General features: G+C 30.8%; 2 protein-coding genes across 2 annotated transcripts; both read left to right on the forward strand.

Moving 5' to 3' along the window:
- The first annotated feature begins 4,619 nt into the window (after positions 1 to 4,619).
- LOC134279780 (uncharacterized) lies at positions 4,620 to 7,912 on the forward strand. The gene is made up of 3 exons (XM_062762177.1): positions 4,620 to 4,737; positions 6,766 to 6,903; positions 7,754 to 7,912. The coding sequence occupies exons 1-3, from the start codon at positions 4,681 to 4,683 to the stop codon at positions 7,910 to 7,912; spliced, it is 354 nt and encodes a 117-aa protein (XP_062618161.1). The 5' UTR covers positions 4,620 to 4,680.
- A 1,093-nt stretch (positions 7,913 to 9,005) lies between these two features.
- Positions 9,006 to 12,622, forward strand: LOC134279779 (putative autophagy-related protein 11). The gene is made up of 6 exons (XM_062762176.1): positions 9,006 to 9,111; positions 9,367 to 9,527; positions 9,807 to 9,871; positions 10,552 to 10,643; positions 11,307 to 11,416; positions 12,251 to 12,622. The coding sequence occupies exons 1-6, from the start codon at positions 9,099 to 9,101 to the stop codon at positions 12,569 to 12,571; spliced, it is 762 nt and encodes a 253-aa protein (XP_062618160.1). The 5' UTR covers positions 9,006 to 9,098; the 3' UTR covers positions 12,572 to 12,622.
- The last annotated feature ends 560 nt before the right edge of the window (positions 12,623 to 13,182 follow it).

Below are 13,182 nucleotides of genomic sequence, written 5' to 3' on the forward strand. Positions count from 1 at the left end.
AGTTTTAAATTAAAAGTTTAATAACAGTTAAGTAATACATGTTATAATAGATGTTACATTTTAAATACTACAAATGAATCAATCAAATGATTTAAAGTAAATTGTTTAAATATAAGATTTTTGAGAAACATCATAGTTATAAACTTACTTTATAGACAAAATCTTTAATGAAGAGATTTAAATTAAATATACTTTAAAAATTCTTGCAATTATACACAAATAACAGAAAAAAGGTCATTCGTAAAGAACATTCTATAAATCAAGACAGCATTATATTTGAGGCCAAAAAAAAATTATAGTTTGATTGGAATTGCCTCCCGCCTCATTGAAATGCCCCCTCCTGAAAAAATTTTATTGACCATGTGTCTTTTTTTTTCATTATTTAATACATTTTTTTTTAGATGTTACATTTTAAATATTATAAATAAATCAATCAAATGATTTAAAGTTAAATGTTAAAATATAAGAATTTTTTGATGGTACTAAACATAATATATAAAAGACAGCAAATGTATTTACTTTTAACTAAGATTTTTATCAAAATCTTTAAAAAAATGAAAATTTAAATTAAATGTCCTTTAAAATCCCTTGCAATTATACACAAATTCAGAAAAAAACATTGGCAAGACATTTTAAATTAAGGATTATATTTGACTTTGATCTTCTTGCAAATTTTGTTAAATACTTGTGTTTTGCACAAAGACAAACTTACATATAAATACACAAGTGCATTTCATTTAACAAAGAGATATGATGTCCTCGTAATCTTTTGCTTCACATTTGAATTTGGAATTTTTAGTCACAGACTTGGGAAAAATTGATGTTTTTGGCATTTGGAAGTGGGAACGGTGCCGTTTTTCGGTACCATTATATAAGAAAAAAAAAAACACTGGGAGCTCTTCTTCTAAAGGAGATCAAAAGAATGTAATTGAAAAATGGCCATAACCACCCTACCCTTTTAAATCAATTTTATAATATATAATTTATAAAATTATATATCGTCCTTTATACAAAAAAAATCTAAACTGGGACTTGCATCTATTTTTGAAATTAATTATCATTACTTTACCGACCCTTACTTTACAGATAATTTTCTTAGTCTGACTGGCTTATAAATACAGATTAATGACTTCAATCAGAGTAGGAAATAGGAATCTACATATAAATATCATCAACAATATTAATTATTTAATAAACATTAATACCAACATGCTAAATACAGATTCATCAAATACAAGAAGGGAAGAATGCATGTAAAAGAGAAAGCATGTATGAGTGCCACTGCATGTGTCAACATTTCTGCTGAGGTGCCAAAACGCCCTGCTGTGCTAAGAGCTCTGGTGTTTACTTTCAAAGAAAAGATTTTTCTTTTATCTTTATTGCATCTTATCCCTGAAAATGTGATCATTAAAATGCATGTGAATGGTAGAAATTTCATCAAAGATAAGTTTGACATGTTTATATGCAACACTCTTAAAGCATGTTGAGTTCAAAATTGTTTGTTTTGTCATAGTTGTTGGTAATAAAAGAGCTCTGCTAAACAATTAAGCTTAATCAAGATAAGTAATGGCTTTTCCATTCTGACCAATTATCATGTCATCAACAGTGAATCGATTGTATCTAATTATAAGATCATATTTTGAAGATGTAAGAAGTACAAGCTTGTTCCATTTACATATATTTAAGAAAATAAAATCTATAGAAGTAAAGGGAAAACTTGTAAAACAGTAGTCATTTCACACAAATTTTTTTTTATTTCTACAATTAAACTTTTGTAATTTCTTAGTTGTGAAGATACCAAATTTATAATGTTTTATATACCGGTAACTATTGCAAATCTCTTTTTATGCAAATGAAAGGAATTGAAGATTCTTTGTAACCTAGTGGCTGCTAGCCACACTTAGATAGAGTATATACTTATTTGGAACAAGTGCAGATCTAGAGGGGAGTCAGGACCCATCCCAGAATTTACAAAGTTATTTAATGTATATACTTAACTAAATATACAAAACCCAATAAAAGTACCCCGGCGAAACAGTGGTCGGAGGTCCCCTCTCAATAAGGCAGATCCATGTGAAATTGGAATGCAAAGATATAGGTATGAAGTTGATATATAAATCAGTACCTATAACCCCACCCCAAACCAAGAAATAGGTTTTTTACATTTGGGAAATGAGCTTACTTTTGGCGGGGTGGGGTGGGGAAGGGATTTTATTGATTGGGAGGAAACCTCCCTACCCCTGAAACAAAAAAAAATCCTTGATCCTTATTTATTTTTTTTTTTAAATTTTGATATTTTAATTAATTAGTTAAAAAAAAAAACTTTTAACATGTCAATAAAGATTTAGACTAGATCTACTGCTATAATCTTTTTAAGTATATTCACACAGGTACATAAAAAAATTAAACTAAATCTTTAATTACTTCTTCATTAAAATGAACATTTTACATACTTGTAAATTAATCACTGAATTGGGTGATGCATATTTTAGTTTTTCCTGACACCATGCAGAGATGATATATCATATAATTTCAAGTATTCCACATTTTTATTACACAATAGAATTGAATAGGGGGCATTAAAAAACATGAGAAGTTTACATTTGTTCTAATTAAATATGGAGAGAAACAAGTCTGGCCTTTCTTTTCTGTTTATTGGGTGTAACCCCCACCCCCCACCCCCCCCCCCCAAAAATGGAAAATACAATTAAATGGAAATATAATAGTTTGGAAAATACTAAAAAATTAATTGTCCAGAACATTGGTAAAATACTTGCACTTCTTTAGCTTTCAAATTATTTTTAAAAAGCACATTTTTTTAATTACATTATAATGGGTAAGAAGATCTATGATTGTCGCTTCTATTTGTCTATGATCTATAATATCGGCTAGAACTCAAAAATTGCCAAAACATAAAAACAATGATGGATTAATAAGACCGGTGCAACCCCCTCCCCACTTCTTTTAAACCACCGGTCTTATCCCATCTGATATCACGTCTATTATAATACATGTGACATAGTTTTTGTGTCGTAATTTACTTACCTGCATCAATATCACAAAGTTAAGCAATTTTTTTTCCCTTGAAATAACTGGTCTGGGTATTTTCTTAAGTTTTCTTTGTCCAGTAGTTGGCGCGGATTTCTTGATCTATCTATCGTCTTGAGTAATTAAGACTCATTATCATTCGGACAGCATTGGTTTTGTTTCTTTTATTAAAAAAAAATTGATTAAATTTTATATAACAGCCGTTATCTTTGTTTCATAGGCTTAACTATTTGAACAACATATCAAAATACAAATAAATAATATGTAAAACTATGGAATAAAAAATTATTGAACACGAATCAATGGGTGAACGCTCGAGTGGTCCTGCCAAATTTGGAGAGATGCTGATAACCAATCAGAAGAGGGCGCTCGCGGATATAAACGATGGAGGATTTCAAATCTTACCCAAATGTCTTAACCTTGTATAGTTATGTCGGATTACTTATTAAGCAATTCTGAAAATGAACAAAATGAAAGTCAAGAGGAGAGTCTGCACCTGCATTATGATGACACGTGCACGGAACCAGAGGCGAGTGATCTTGGCAGTTCCGTCCCTGCTGCCCCGCCAAGGAAGAGGCGCATTCTTCCTCCTGTTAGTGACAGCGAATCGGAGTCGGACTCTGTGTTGGTATGGATAACTTTTATATACAATTGAAATTTATATATGCAATATACTATTTAGGTTTATTACAATTTAACATGAACATTTTATTTTGGGTTAGTGAACTGTCGTTTGATAAGGTACAGTACGATACGCCATTGTAGCCTAGCTACCGTATGGCCTTTTTTTTCATATTTAATGAGCAACCTAAAACATTAACTTGATGTGACACACATTCAACTTGTAGTCTTTGTCAGACTGATTCAACTTGTGGTGACAGAGTCTGAAGACTAAAATGCAAATCCCCCCCCCCAAAAAAAATAAAAAACTTAAATACTTTATTAAAAAAAATACATGTTTATTCAAAAATATATAATTTCCCCATTAATCATATCCTTATGTCCTTCTGTGCAAGATAAATAGAAACAATTGACAGTAACTTGGAGATATAATTTATTTTTAAAAATTTGAATGCTCTGTTTGCTTATTGGGGGGGGGGGTCCATAATTCAGGTGACTGAGTCAAGATACCTAAGGGGTGGTAGTAACAGTCTTCAAATCTTAGTCACATCTCTTTTTAAGCACATGCCCTCTGGGCACTTGTAACTTCTAATTTCAGTAGCTCGAACAAATATTTACCAATCTGATTAACAAATATTTACAAAAGGCCCTTTTGTGTAATTTTATCTGTTTTTAATCAGATTTAAATATTAACAAGCCCTGACTTTTATCAAGTACATGTATTCCATCATCATCACTTACCATATTTCTAATTGGCATGACTTTTTGTGACTCCATTGCAGAAGAGTTTCCTTGAAATTACAGTAGAATAAACTTTTGAAAAGAATTATTTTCCTTTTCAGTTTAGGTAAATTGAACAAATTTAAGCATATTAATTGTTATTGATGTTCTTTAATTTCACATGTTTACTGGTTAATAAATAATAATGTTTGATTTTTTAATAATTTTCAGAAACCAAAGAAAGTATCACTCAGACGATCACCCCGCAAACATGCACAGAGTTCCCAAGAAATGTCAGAAGAAAGGGTGAATTTAGATAAGGGGGTCTCCGTTCAAGCTTCTGGGAAAGTAAGTTTATTCAATTGTTTTATTGAATTATTATTCTGTCAAATAATGCCATCCTTAAAAAATAATGTTTGTTTGGAATTGCCACCTGAAGGGTTTCAGACACAGGAGGGAGGGAAATTATTTTTTTTTAATTGAAGATAAATTTTTGATAAAAATCTCAGTAAACAGTAAAAACATTTTCTGACTTTCAAAAAAAGTACCTACAATCAACAAAAAAACTAATTTTACATAAATCTGATACTCTATTTCAGTGTTTTTTGTATGGTGCAAATGCCTGGGATACATGTAATGGGCAAAAAAATTGATTAAATAAAAAAAAATCTTCCTACTTTTGGTCAATAAATTTTTTTCAGGAGGCATTTAAATGAGGCGGGAGGCAATTCCAAACAAACTATAATTTTATTTTGGCCTAAAATATTTCTCAAAAAATGAAAGTTGTATATATCATGAAATATTATTCAACTTCAAAAACTTGAAATTATTTATCCCTAATTTAAATTTAAATTCTATACAATTATGGACTCTTGGTGTTGAATATGGTTTGTTATTTACCAGAAAAATATTCATATTGACTGAGGCTAAGCCGAGGTCAATATGGATATTTTTCTGGTGAATAACAAACCATATTCAACACCAAAAGAGTCCATTATTGTTTTATTATATAGTCGGGATTTGAATACATTAAACATTGAAGGCTGTATGACGACACCATTTTCATTTGCGATCTTCCATTGTTGTTAATTAAAAAAAATCTCCAGATTACTGTTTGTAGCCTCTGTGTTTTCCTTTCCGAGTTTCGCTATGTGTAAGACGTCCAGATGTTAAAAAATAATCTTGAAATAGGTTTGAATAATTGTTTCCTGCTCAGATACGTAGCTGGCTGCGGCCGTTGCAACCATTGTTTACAATGTTGATCGAAATTTTGATTGTGACGTCACAATGTCGCTGCACGCGCATTGACCCTCCGTTGAATAGGGCCTAAAATCTGGTGAATAAGTAGTGATATGAACTGTTTGCGTTTGTATAGATTATATAAGGGACTATAAATAGACTATATAATATTAAATGTAATTACTAATAATATAATTACACAAAGTGCTTTTAAGATGTGTATGTCATGCCATCTTTATATAAAATGTCAGCAATATAATTGTTTTATTGAATTATTTTTCTGTCAAATAATGCCATCCTTAAAAAATAATGTTTGTTTGGAATTGCCACCTGAAGACAAAGTAGTGAGGGAAATTTATTTTTTTTTAATTGCGAGTGCATTTGAACAGCCAACGAGTATATAAGTTCAATATAAGTTCAATAACTCCTTTATTACATGTATATAGCTAAAACATTTCCACGTAAATTATAATAATTATTCCAACAAAAAAACCCTCAGATTAATGATTTTTCAGTAACGGTATTCAAATTGATGTCTGACTCTGTCCTGTTAGCGTTCAATATCGCATCATTCTGATGACCCTACCGTGCGATATGATTTGCTTATTTAGGTTTTAATGGGTCTAATACATACTATATTTTAATAAATAATTTCATATTTGTGTGAAAAATAAACAAAAAAACTCCCTTTCTTTAATTTACACATCTTACGCTCACATAGATCAAGGGTCACGTCAGAGTTCAAAATCTATCAACCAATCAAATTGTCGCTGCGAAATCATCGCATATTTGTTGACGTAATCGAATCTAATAAGTCTTGAGGTGTTTCGAATTTGACCTTTGACGTGACCCTCTAAGGGATGTTGTTAGATGTTAGTGTAGCAAGTATGCAAGCGGACCGAATTTGACCAACTTTTTGTTTACCGTTGGATATTGAACGCTTGTCTTTGGAATGTTTTGGGCATAATCATATTCATAATACAAAGTTAGCGTTCAATAAAACGACAAGATATTGAACATTAAAATTCTCTAGATTTTGGTAGTATTTTATTAGAGACTATTTATTAGCTATGATCTTGTACCATTTTGTCTTGAGCAACAATCCTTAAAGTTAATTTGGTTCTGTTTTGTTTACAGATGATTACAACACCTCGACGATCACCAAGAAAAAGGACAAGAATTCCATTAAGCCACATGTTGCAGGTTTTGCAAGAATCTGATGAAGAATCTGATGATGAACCCTTGGTATTGACCAATACTAATAAAAGTCTACCAGTATGTGCATACTATCAATCTATAAATTACATGTACATGTATATATAAAAACATTTAAGGACAGACGAAACGTTCCTTAATGTTTTCCAAGAGTTTGTAATTGAAGTATTGCTACGTGTCTACTCACAAAAAAATTTAGGTACCTTACCAGGAATTTCTGCAAGATACCAGGTGTAGTTTTTCTTATATAGTCCTTTTTGGAGAAAAAGAATTATTTCCGGTTTCAAATGTTGAAGAGTTTGGATTTTTTAAAAAGTTAAAAATCATTTAAAAACTGTTTTAAAAATCAGAATGTTCTGTAAATTTTAAATATTTTTCATATATTAAGAAGATATACAAAACAGATATTGAGGAACGTCTCATCTGACCTTAAAATATTTTTTTCTGGATGGTTATTTTAAATTCTTATCACAACATGTCAATCTCATTCAATTGCTTTTTTTTTGTATTTCCCTGATTTATCAATAATTTTACTGAGATTACCTAGCCCAGTAGGGATATTCTTTTAGGAATCAGAATGATTCATTGTCATTGTAAGGAATATCAATTATTATATTAGTATGCCAATGGGCTGCTATACAGGCTTACAATTATGAATATTGAATATTCGCCTCGGTCAATATGAATATTTTCCTGGTGAATAACAAACCATATTCAACACCAAAAGAGTCCATAATGGTATAATATCATCTGAAATTAATCTTTAATTAATATATTTATTACTATTACGCTAAATTTATCACCAAGTTTACTGTTTTAAAGAGGTATGAACAATGCCATTTTTTTCTTACTATGTTACAAATGTTTTACTGATATCAGGTAGTTAAAATTATTTGCTAAATGTATTTAGAAATCTGGTGCTAGACCCATGAGAAGATCACCTAGGAAAACGGCTCAACAAAAAGCAAACAGAACAGAGCAAATGATTCATAGATCTGATCAAGAAATTGATGCCCCTGATACAGAAATCCATACACCAGCAAGAAATGCGAACCAGGTATGTGGATGAGTGTGTCCAACTAGAATGTCAAGCACGGTGAAGGGAAATTGTTCTGTTAATTTTTATTTCAAGAGGTGGATGTATTATAAGGTTTTTGCATTGCCTGTCATGTAAATACTTGATATCGCTATTACTTAACTTAACGGAACTCTTTCGCGATGGAAGTAGGAAACATCTGTTCGGTGGGGGCAAATGTGCTATTTAACACAATGCAAGATCGATCGTTGTAGCATTGATAAGGACAGATAAGTTAAAAAAAAACCTGATGGAATACCTTGCTAAACAATCCCTGAAACAGCCTGATAATTTTTTGAGAGGAGCCAATCCTAAATTTTTACATTTTTAACGATATTTTCAATGAAGCGGACCCCTCGTTTAATTTTCATTGAAAATCATCACATGTTATAGCAGATAAAATATTCTAAACTTTCCTCATCTGACAATCTACTATTTAGGGTTCAATATCTGGCAAAACATTGTGATTTTGGCATTAAATTTGCCCCAGAAATTAGTCATTTGCCCCAGAACCTTTTTCAACTCCCCCGCAATAGAGCGGTAGTAAGTTAGATAACTGCGAGGTACTTATTGGTAGTCACTATATTATGTATTAGAGAGTGATATCGCCAAAAAAATTGTATTGCGATATATCAATATCCCGATTATTTTTTCTTTTAGATATCAGGATAAGATGATGTTTATACAGTCAGTTTTACAATGATTTTAAATGAATTAATACTCATTATTTTTCTTTAAAATATGCAGAATACACAGCTGATTAGCATATTCTGTGATTGCCCCCCCCCCTCCTACCTTTTCTAAAAAAAAAACAAACTTCCTTTTTTTAAGATGTCTTTTCTCTCCCTGATAATCATACTTCCTTTCAAATGTAACATACAAAAAAGCCTGCTATTATTTTTTCTTTCTTTCATAGCAACTAAAATAGATTTTAAACATTTCAAAATGATACTGTAACTGCAGATAAGGTTTATTTACATGTACATTGTAACTCTGCTTCTCTGTTTCTAATCGGTTAGAACTTCATCAAATGCCAACAAAAAATGAGCTGTATCATTTAATCATTGAATCATATGGTAAAACAATAATATCATTTATTCCCAATATCTTGCAGAATACACAGCTAGTTAGAAGATCTGGAAGTTCACAAGTTTCAACTAATGCTGTGTCACCAGATGTTATGAAAAGCAGTGGTAAAGCATTTAAATTATATATTTAAAACCTGTACAGGTGAAGTACATTCACAAGTAAAAAGAAAATCATGCTGTAAGACTTAACCTTTCAAAAAAAGATCTATGATTATATAAGTACTAAAATTTTAACATATTTGAGGATTTTGAATACATTATATAAAAAAAACCCAAATCAAATGCTTTTTTCTTTTATTCTTACACTGCTTGATAATATTTGAAGTGCTTAAACTTACACATAAAACAATTTTGAATAAGGCAAGAGTATTCAAGGACAACTGACAAATATTCTGAACAATCAGAGGGAAATCCTTTCAACTGTCAAGTTGGTGAGAAAAGAAGTAAATGATCTGCAGAAAGAGTTTGACAAGAGAAAAGAAGAATCTCATGAACCCATCAGTGTTCCTAACAGAATCAGGGTAAGGTTTTATTTAATATCTTGTGTTATAAAGAAGAAAGATTATATTTTTTAGCATATGCAAACAATTCCTTACAAACATAAATTTTGAAACATGTGTAACATGTAAGCCAACTAACAGGTAAAAGTAGAGTAATATAATTACATGCATCAAGAATTGTTTTTTTTTTGCTTGAATGAAAATTATCAAAGTTTAAATTTCATGGATATAAGTATCAATATATGTGTATCTATATAGTAGAACATTAAAAAGACATTTATACAGACAATTTATTCACAGACTGCAGTGAAGGAATATTTTGCTAGTGGAGAAGATATAGAGCTAAAGTGGGATTACCAGAAAAGGTAAAAATTGCACGCAAAAACTAAAATAATAAAATACTTTCTTTCATTATAAGTACAGGAATTAATGTTGCAGCCAGTGCAAAAAAAAAAAAAAATACATAACCTGCATAAGCGGCTTATGTGTTTTTTCTGCAATAGCTGTGACATTAATTACCTGTATTAACAAAGACATTTTTAGCTCACCTGAGCCTTGTTAGCCAAGGCTCAAGTGAGCTTTTCTGATCAAAATTTGTCCATTGTCTTTTGTTGTTGTCGGCGGTGTCGTAAACTTTTCACATTTTCATCTCCTCCTCAAGAACCACTACTGGGCCAATTTCAACCAAACATGCCACAAACTATCCTTAGGTGAAGGGCATTCAAGTTTGTTCAAATGAAGGGCCATGCCCTCTTCCAAAGGGAGATAATTATGAATTAATGAAAAATTAATAGCAACTTTTAAAAATCCTGTTTAGTTGTCATTTATGCACTGATAAATGGCAATGGTCTTCATAAGAAATAAAGAAAAAAATATTCAGTGCATATAAATATAGATTTAACTGATATTATAGTCATATTGTTTTATAAGTATTTCAAATAATTTGATCTATTGAGAAAATAATCCAAAAAGCAAAGATGTTTCTTACATGATATGAAGAAGAAATGATATTTGGTCTGAAAATATTCTTTATTTAAATATACAGGTACTATGATGAAGTGAATGCAGAGATGACAGAATTCATCAAAAGAAAAGTCAAAGGTGTTGCTCCGGACGTTTCCAATGAGGTTCTGGATGGCAAGTATTGTTAATACATCTATGGTTTTTTACTCAAATTTGATTGAAAAGCATAACTTAGAAAAGGGGCTGAATGAGTTTTTTTTAGCTCCTTTGGTCCCTTTTTAGCTCACCTGATCCGATAGCTTAAGGTTTACTGATCTCAATATCTGCTTAATTAACTTCTTCACAAGAATGAATTGGCTATAATTTTTACCAAAAAATGGAAAAAAGCATGCTTGGGTAAAGGAGAGTTTATATTAAGAAAATAGGACAAGCCCCCTTCCAAGGGCAGATAATCAAGAAAAAGACAATATAGGGTGGCATCTTTAAAACATCTTCTTCTCAAAAACCACTGGGCCAGAAAAGCTGAAATTTAAACTTATGTGGAAGCACTCTATGGTTGTGTGAATTCTATAATATTCAAGTCATGATCCCCAGGGGTAAAATTGGGCACATATAGAAAATCCAAGTTTTACATTTAAGTAGGTAGAAACATTTTTTTAAATCTTCATCTCAAGAAACACTGGGCAAGAGAGACTGATTATGTGGAAGCATCCTTGGGTGGGGTAGATTCTAAATTGTGTCCTAATCATGACCATACCCTCATCCCCCTTCATTTTACATAGAGTAATAATAAAATTTAAGGTACATATATAATCATTGACTTTATTTCACATTTAGCTGCTGTTAAGAGATATTTCACTTCAAAGAAAGAGGGAGCAAACAGAAAATCCAAGAACAAGGACACTCTTCATAAGCAACGGCAGGCTACATATGAAAGGAAAAAGGAGGTACATCAGTTTTAATTTATTTATTCTGTAAACCTTAATATTTTCATAGGACAAAATTTTGTAATTTCAATGATACTGTCTGTTTATAAGGAATACAATTTGCATAATTTTTAATGGATAATTGAGAACTGACAAAATGAGTTAATTTGTTTCGTAGAACTGTAAGTAATTCATATATTTCTGCAATTTTATTCTGATTTTATAGTCAGTTTTATATATCTAAATTAGCAATAATGAAAAGTACCTGTTGCATCCTCTTTCAGAGTATTTTTGAAAAGTGACTGATCATGATCAAAAGACTCATCCTAAATCTCAACACTTGATGTTGTTAAGGCATTTAATTAATTATATGATCATTTTTAAAACTTAAATATTTAAAAGTCAAATTAGTTAAGTCAGCCATGAAATATTTAGATATCCCCATAAATGAAAACTGTTTCAATACAAATTTTCATCAGAACTTGAATTATTGCTTCATTGGAATGCTGGTCTGCCATTTGAAGGAAAGATCTACATTTATAAAGGAATGTCCTAAATAATTTTAATGAAAATAAATTCATTCAAGAAAAAAAGTCCTCAAGAATTTAGCTACTTTGGATTCTGAATTTTCAATTTATTGTCTCCAACATGCTGACCTCAGTGATGATTTGTCAGTGTTACAACAGTACATTATGAATTAGATGCATGGATAGACACACCTAATAAATGATGCATAACAGGCTGTAAAAAAAGCAAATATAACATTCAGGGTAAATCAAAGAATACATCAAAATCATCTCAGAAAGTTGTTTTGATTGCACTGACCATATTGTTTTTTTTTTGTCCCTAATTCAGAAGGTCAGAAGAAGACTGCTTTCTACAGAAAAGAAAACAAATTGGCCTCAAGAAAAAAGAGAAGCAGTTTCCAAATTGCTAAAAAGCAAAATGAGCCATAAATTGATGTCCAGTGATGAAGAAGGGGATGACGGTTTCATCACCCATCCATACTCCTGGGAGAGTGAAACTTGGAGAAACATTAAAAGTAGTCTGGACAAGACATATTTGAAAAATTGCCCCCCGCGAAGTGCCAGACTGCTTCAAAAAAGGACAAAGGGTTCCATTAAGGAACAAGACAAACCTGATGTTGATGAGGAATTCAATTGGATTTTTGATTAAATAGTTAATGAATTTTGTGCTGATTTATATATGTTTTGCATTAAAATGATAAATGGATCTTGAATTTTTGTGGTTTTTGCATATTTTACAGCTGTATGGGGATTACAATGTATAGGATGTGGGCTCTGAAATGGAATTAAACCATGTATCACATGGAATTAATGAATATATTTCATAGTAAAAATATGACCTTTTACAAAACAAAATTTCAACTTTACAATTCATTAAAGGTGTTGTTTTAATATATTTACATTATGTAATTTTTTAATTTAATCTGTATTAAATCATACATTTAATGTAATTAAATTATACATTTAATGTAATTAAATGTAAAGTTTACTTTTTTGTAAAGTCAAGAAAAAGTGGGACATTACATTACCTTTAAGGACCTGTAAAGTTGATGTAAAGGTCACCTTTAAGAACTTTGCCTTTTTTCAGTAAAGGAGTATAAAGGCATTGTAAATATTAAATTTACAAAACCTTTACTTATTTTGTAAAGCTGTTTTTTCATGCGAGAGAGAGAAGGGGATAGATAGAGGGGGGATAAAGAGAAAGGGGGAGAGAGAGAGAGAAAAAAGAGAGAGAGATCGGTGTTATCATGACAGATAGTG

The sequence above is a fragment of the Saccostrea cucullata genome, unplaced genomic scaffold (assembly GCF_032062105.1).
Source record: "Saccostrea cucullata isolate Sc308-1 unplaced genomic scaffold, CSIRO_AGI_Scuc_v1 ctg5286, whole genome shotgun sequence".
Taxonomy (NCBI): Eukaryota; Metazoa; Mollusca; class Bivalvia; order Ostreida; family Ostreidae; genus Saccostrea; species Saccostrea cuccullata.

Excerpts from the sequence above, each read along its gene's own strand:
- LOC134279780 (XM_062762177.1), top strand. The coding sequence starts at position 4,681 with ATGTCAGAAGAAAGGGTGAATTTAGATAAGGGGGTCTCCGTTCAAGCT. Across the intron at positions 4,738-6,765 it reads CCGTTCAAGCTTCTGGGAAA|ATGATTACAACACCTCGACG; the intron begins GTAAGTTTATTC and ends TTTTGTTTACAG. Across the intron at positions 6,904-7,753 it reads ATACTAATAAAAGTCTACCA|AAATCTGGTGCTAGACCCAT; the intron begins GTATGTGCATAC and ends AAATGTATTTAG.
- LOC134279779 (XM_062762176.1), top strand. Across the intron at positions 9,528-9,806 it reads GTGTTCCTAACAGAATCAGG|ACTGCAGTGAAGGAATATTT; the intron begins GTAAGGTTTTAT and ends ATTTATTCACAG. Across the intron at positions 11,417-12,250 it reads CATATGAAAGGAAAAAGGAG|AAGGTCAGAAGAAGACTGCT; the intron begins GTACATCAGTTT and ends TCCCTAATTCAG.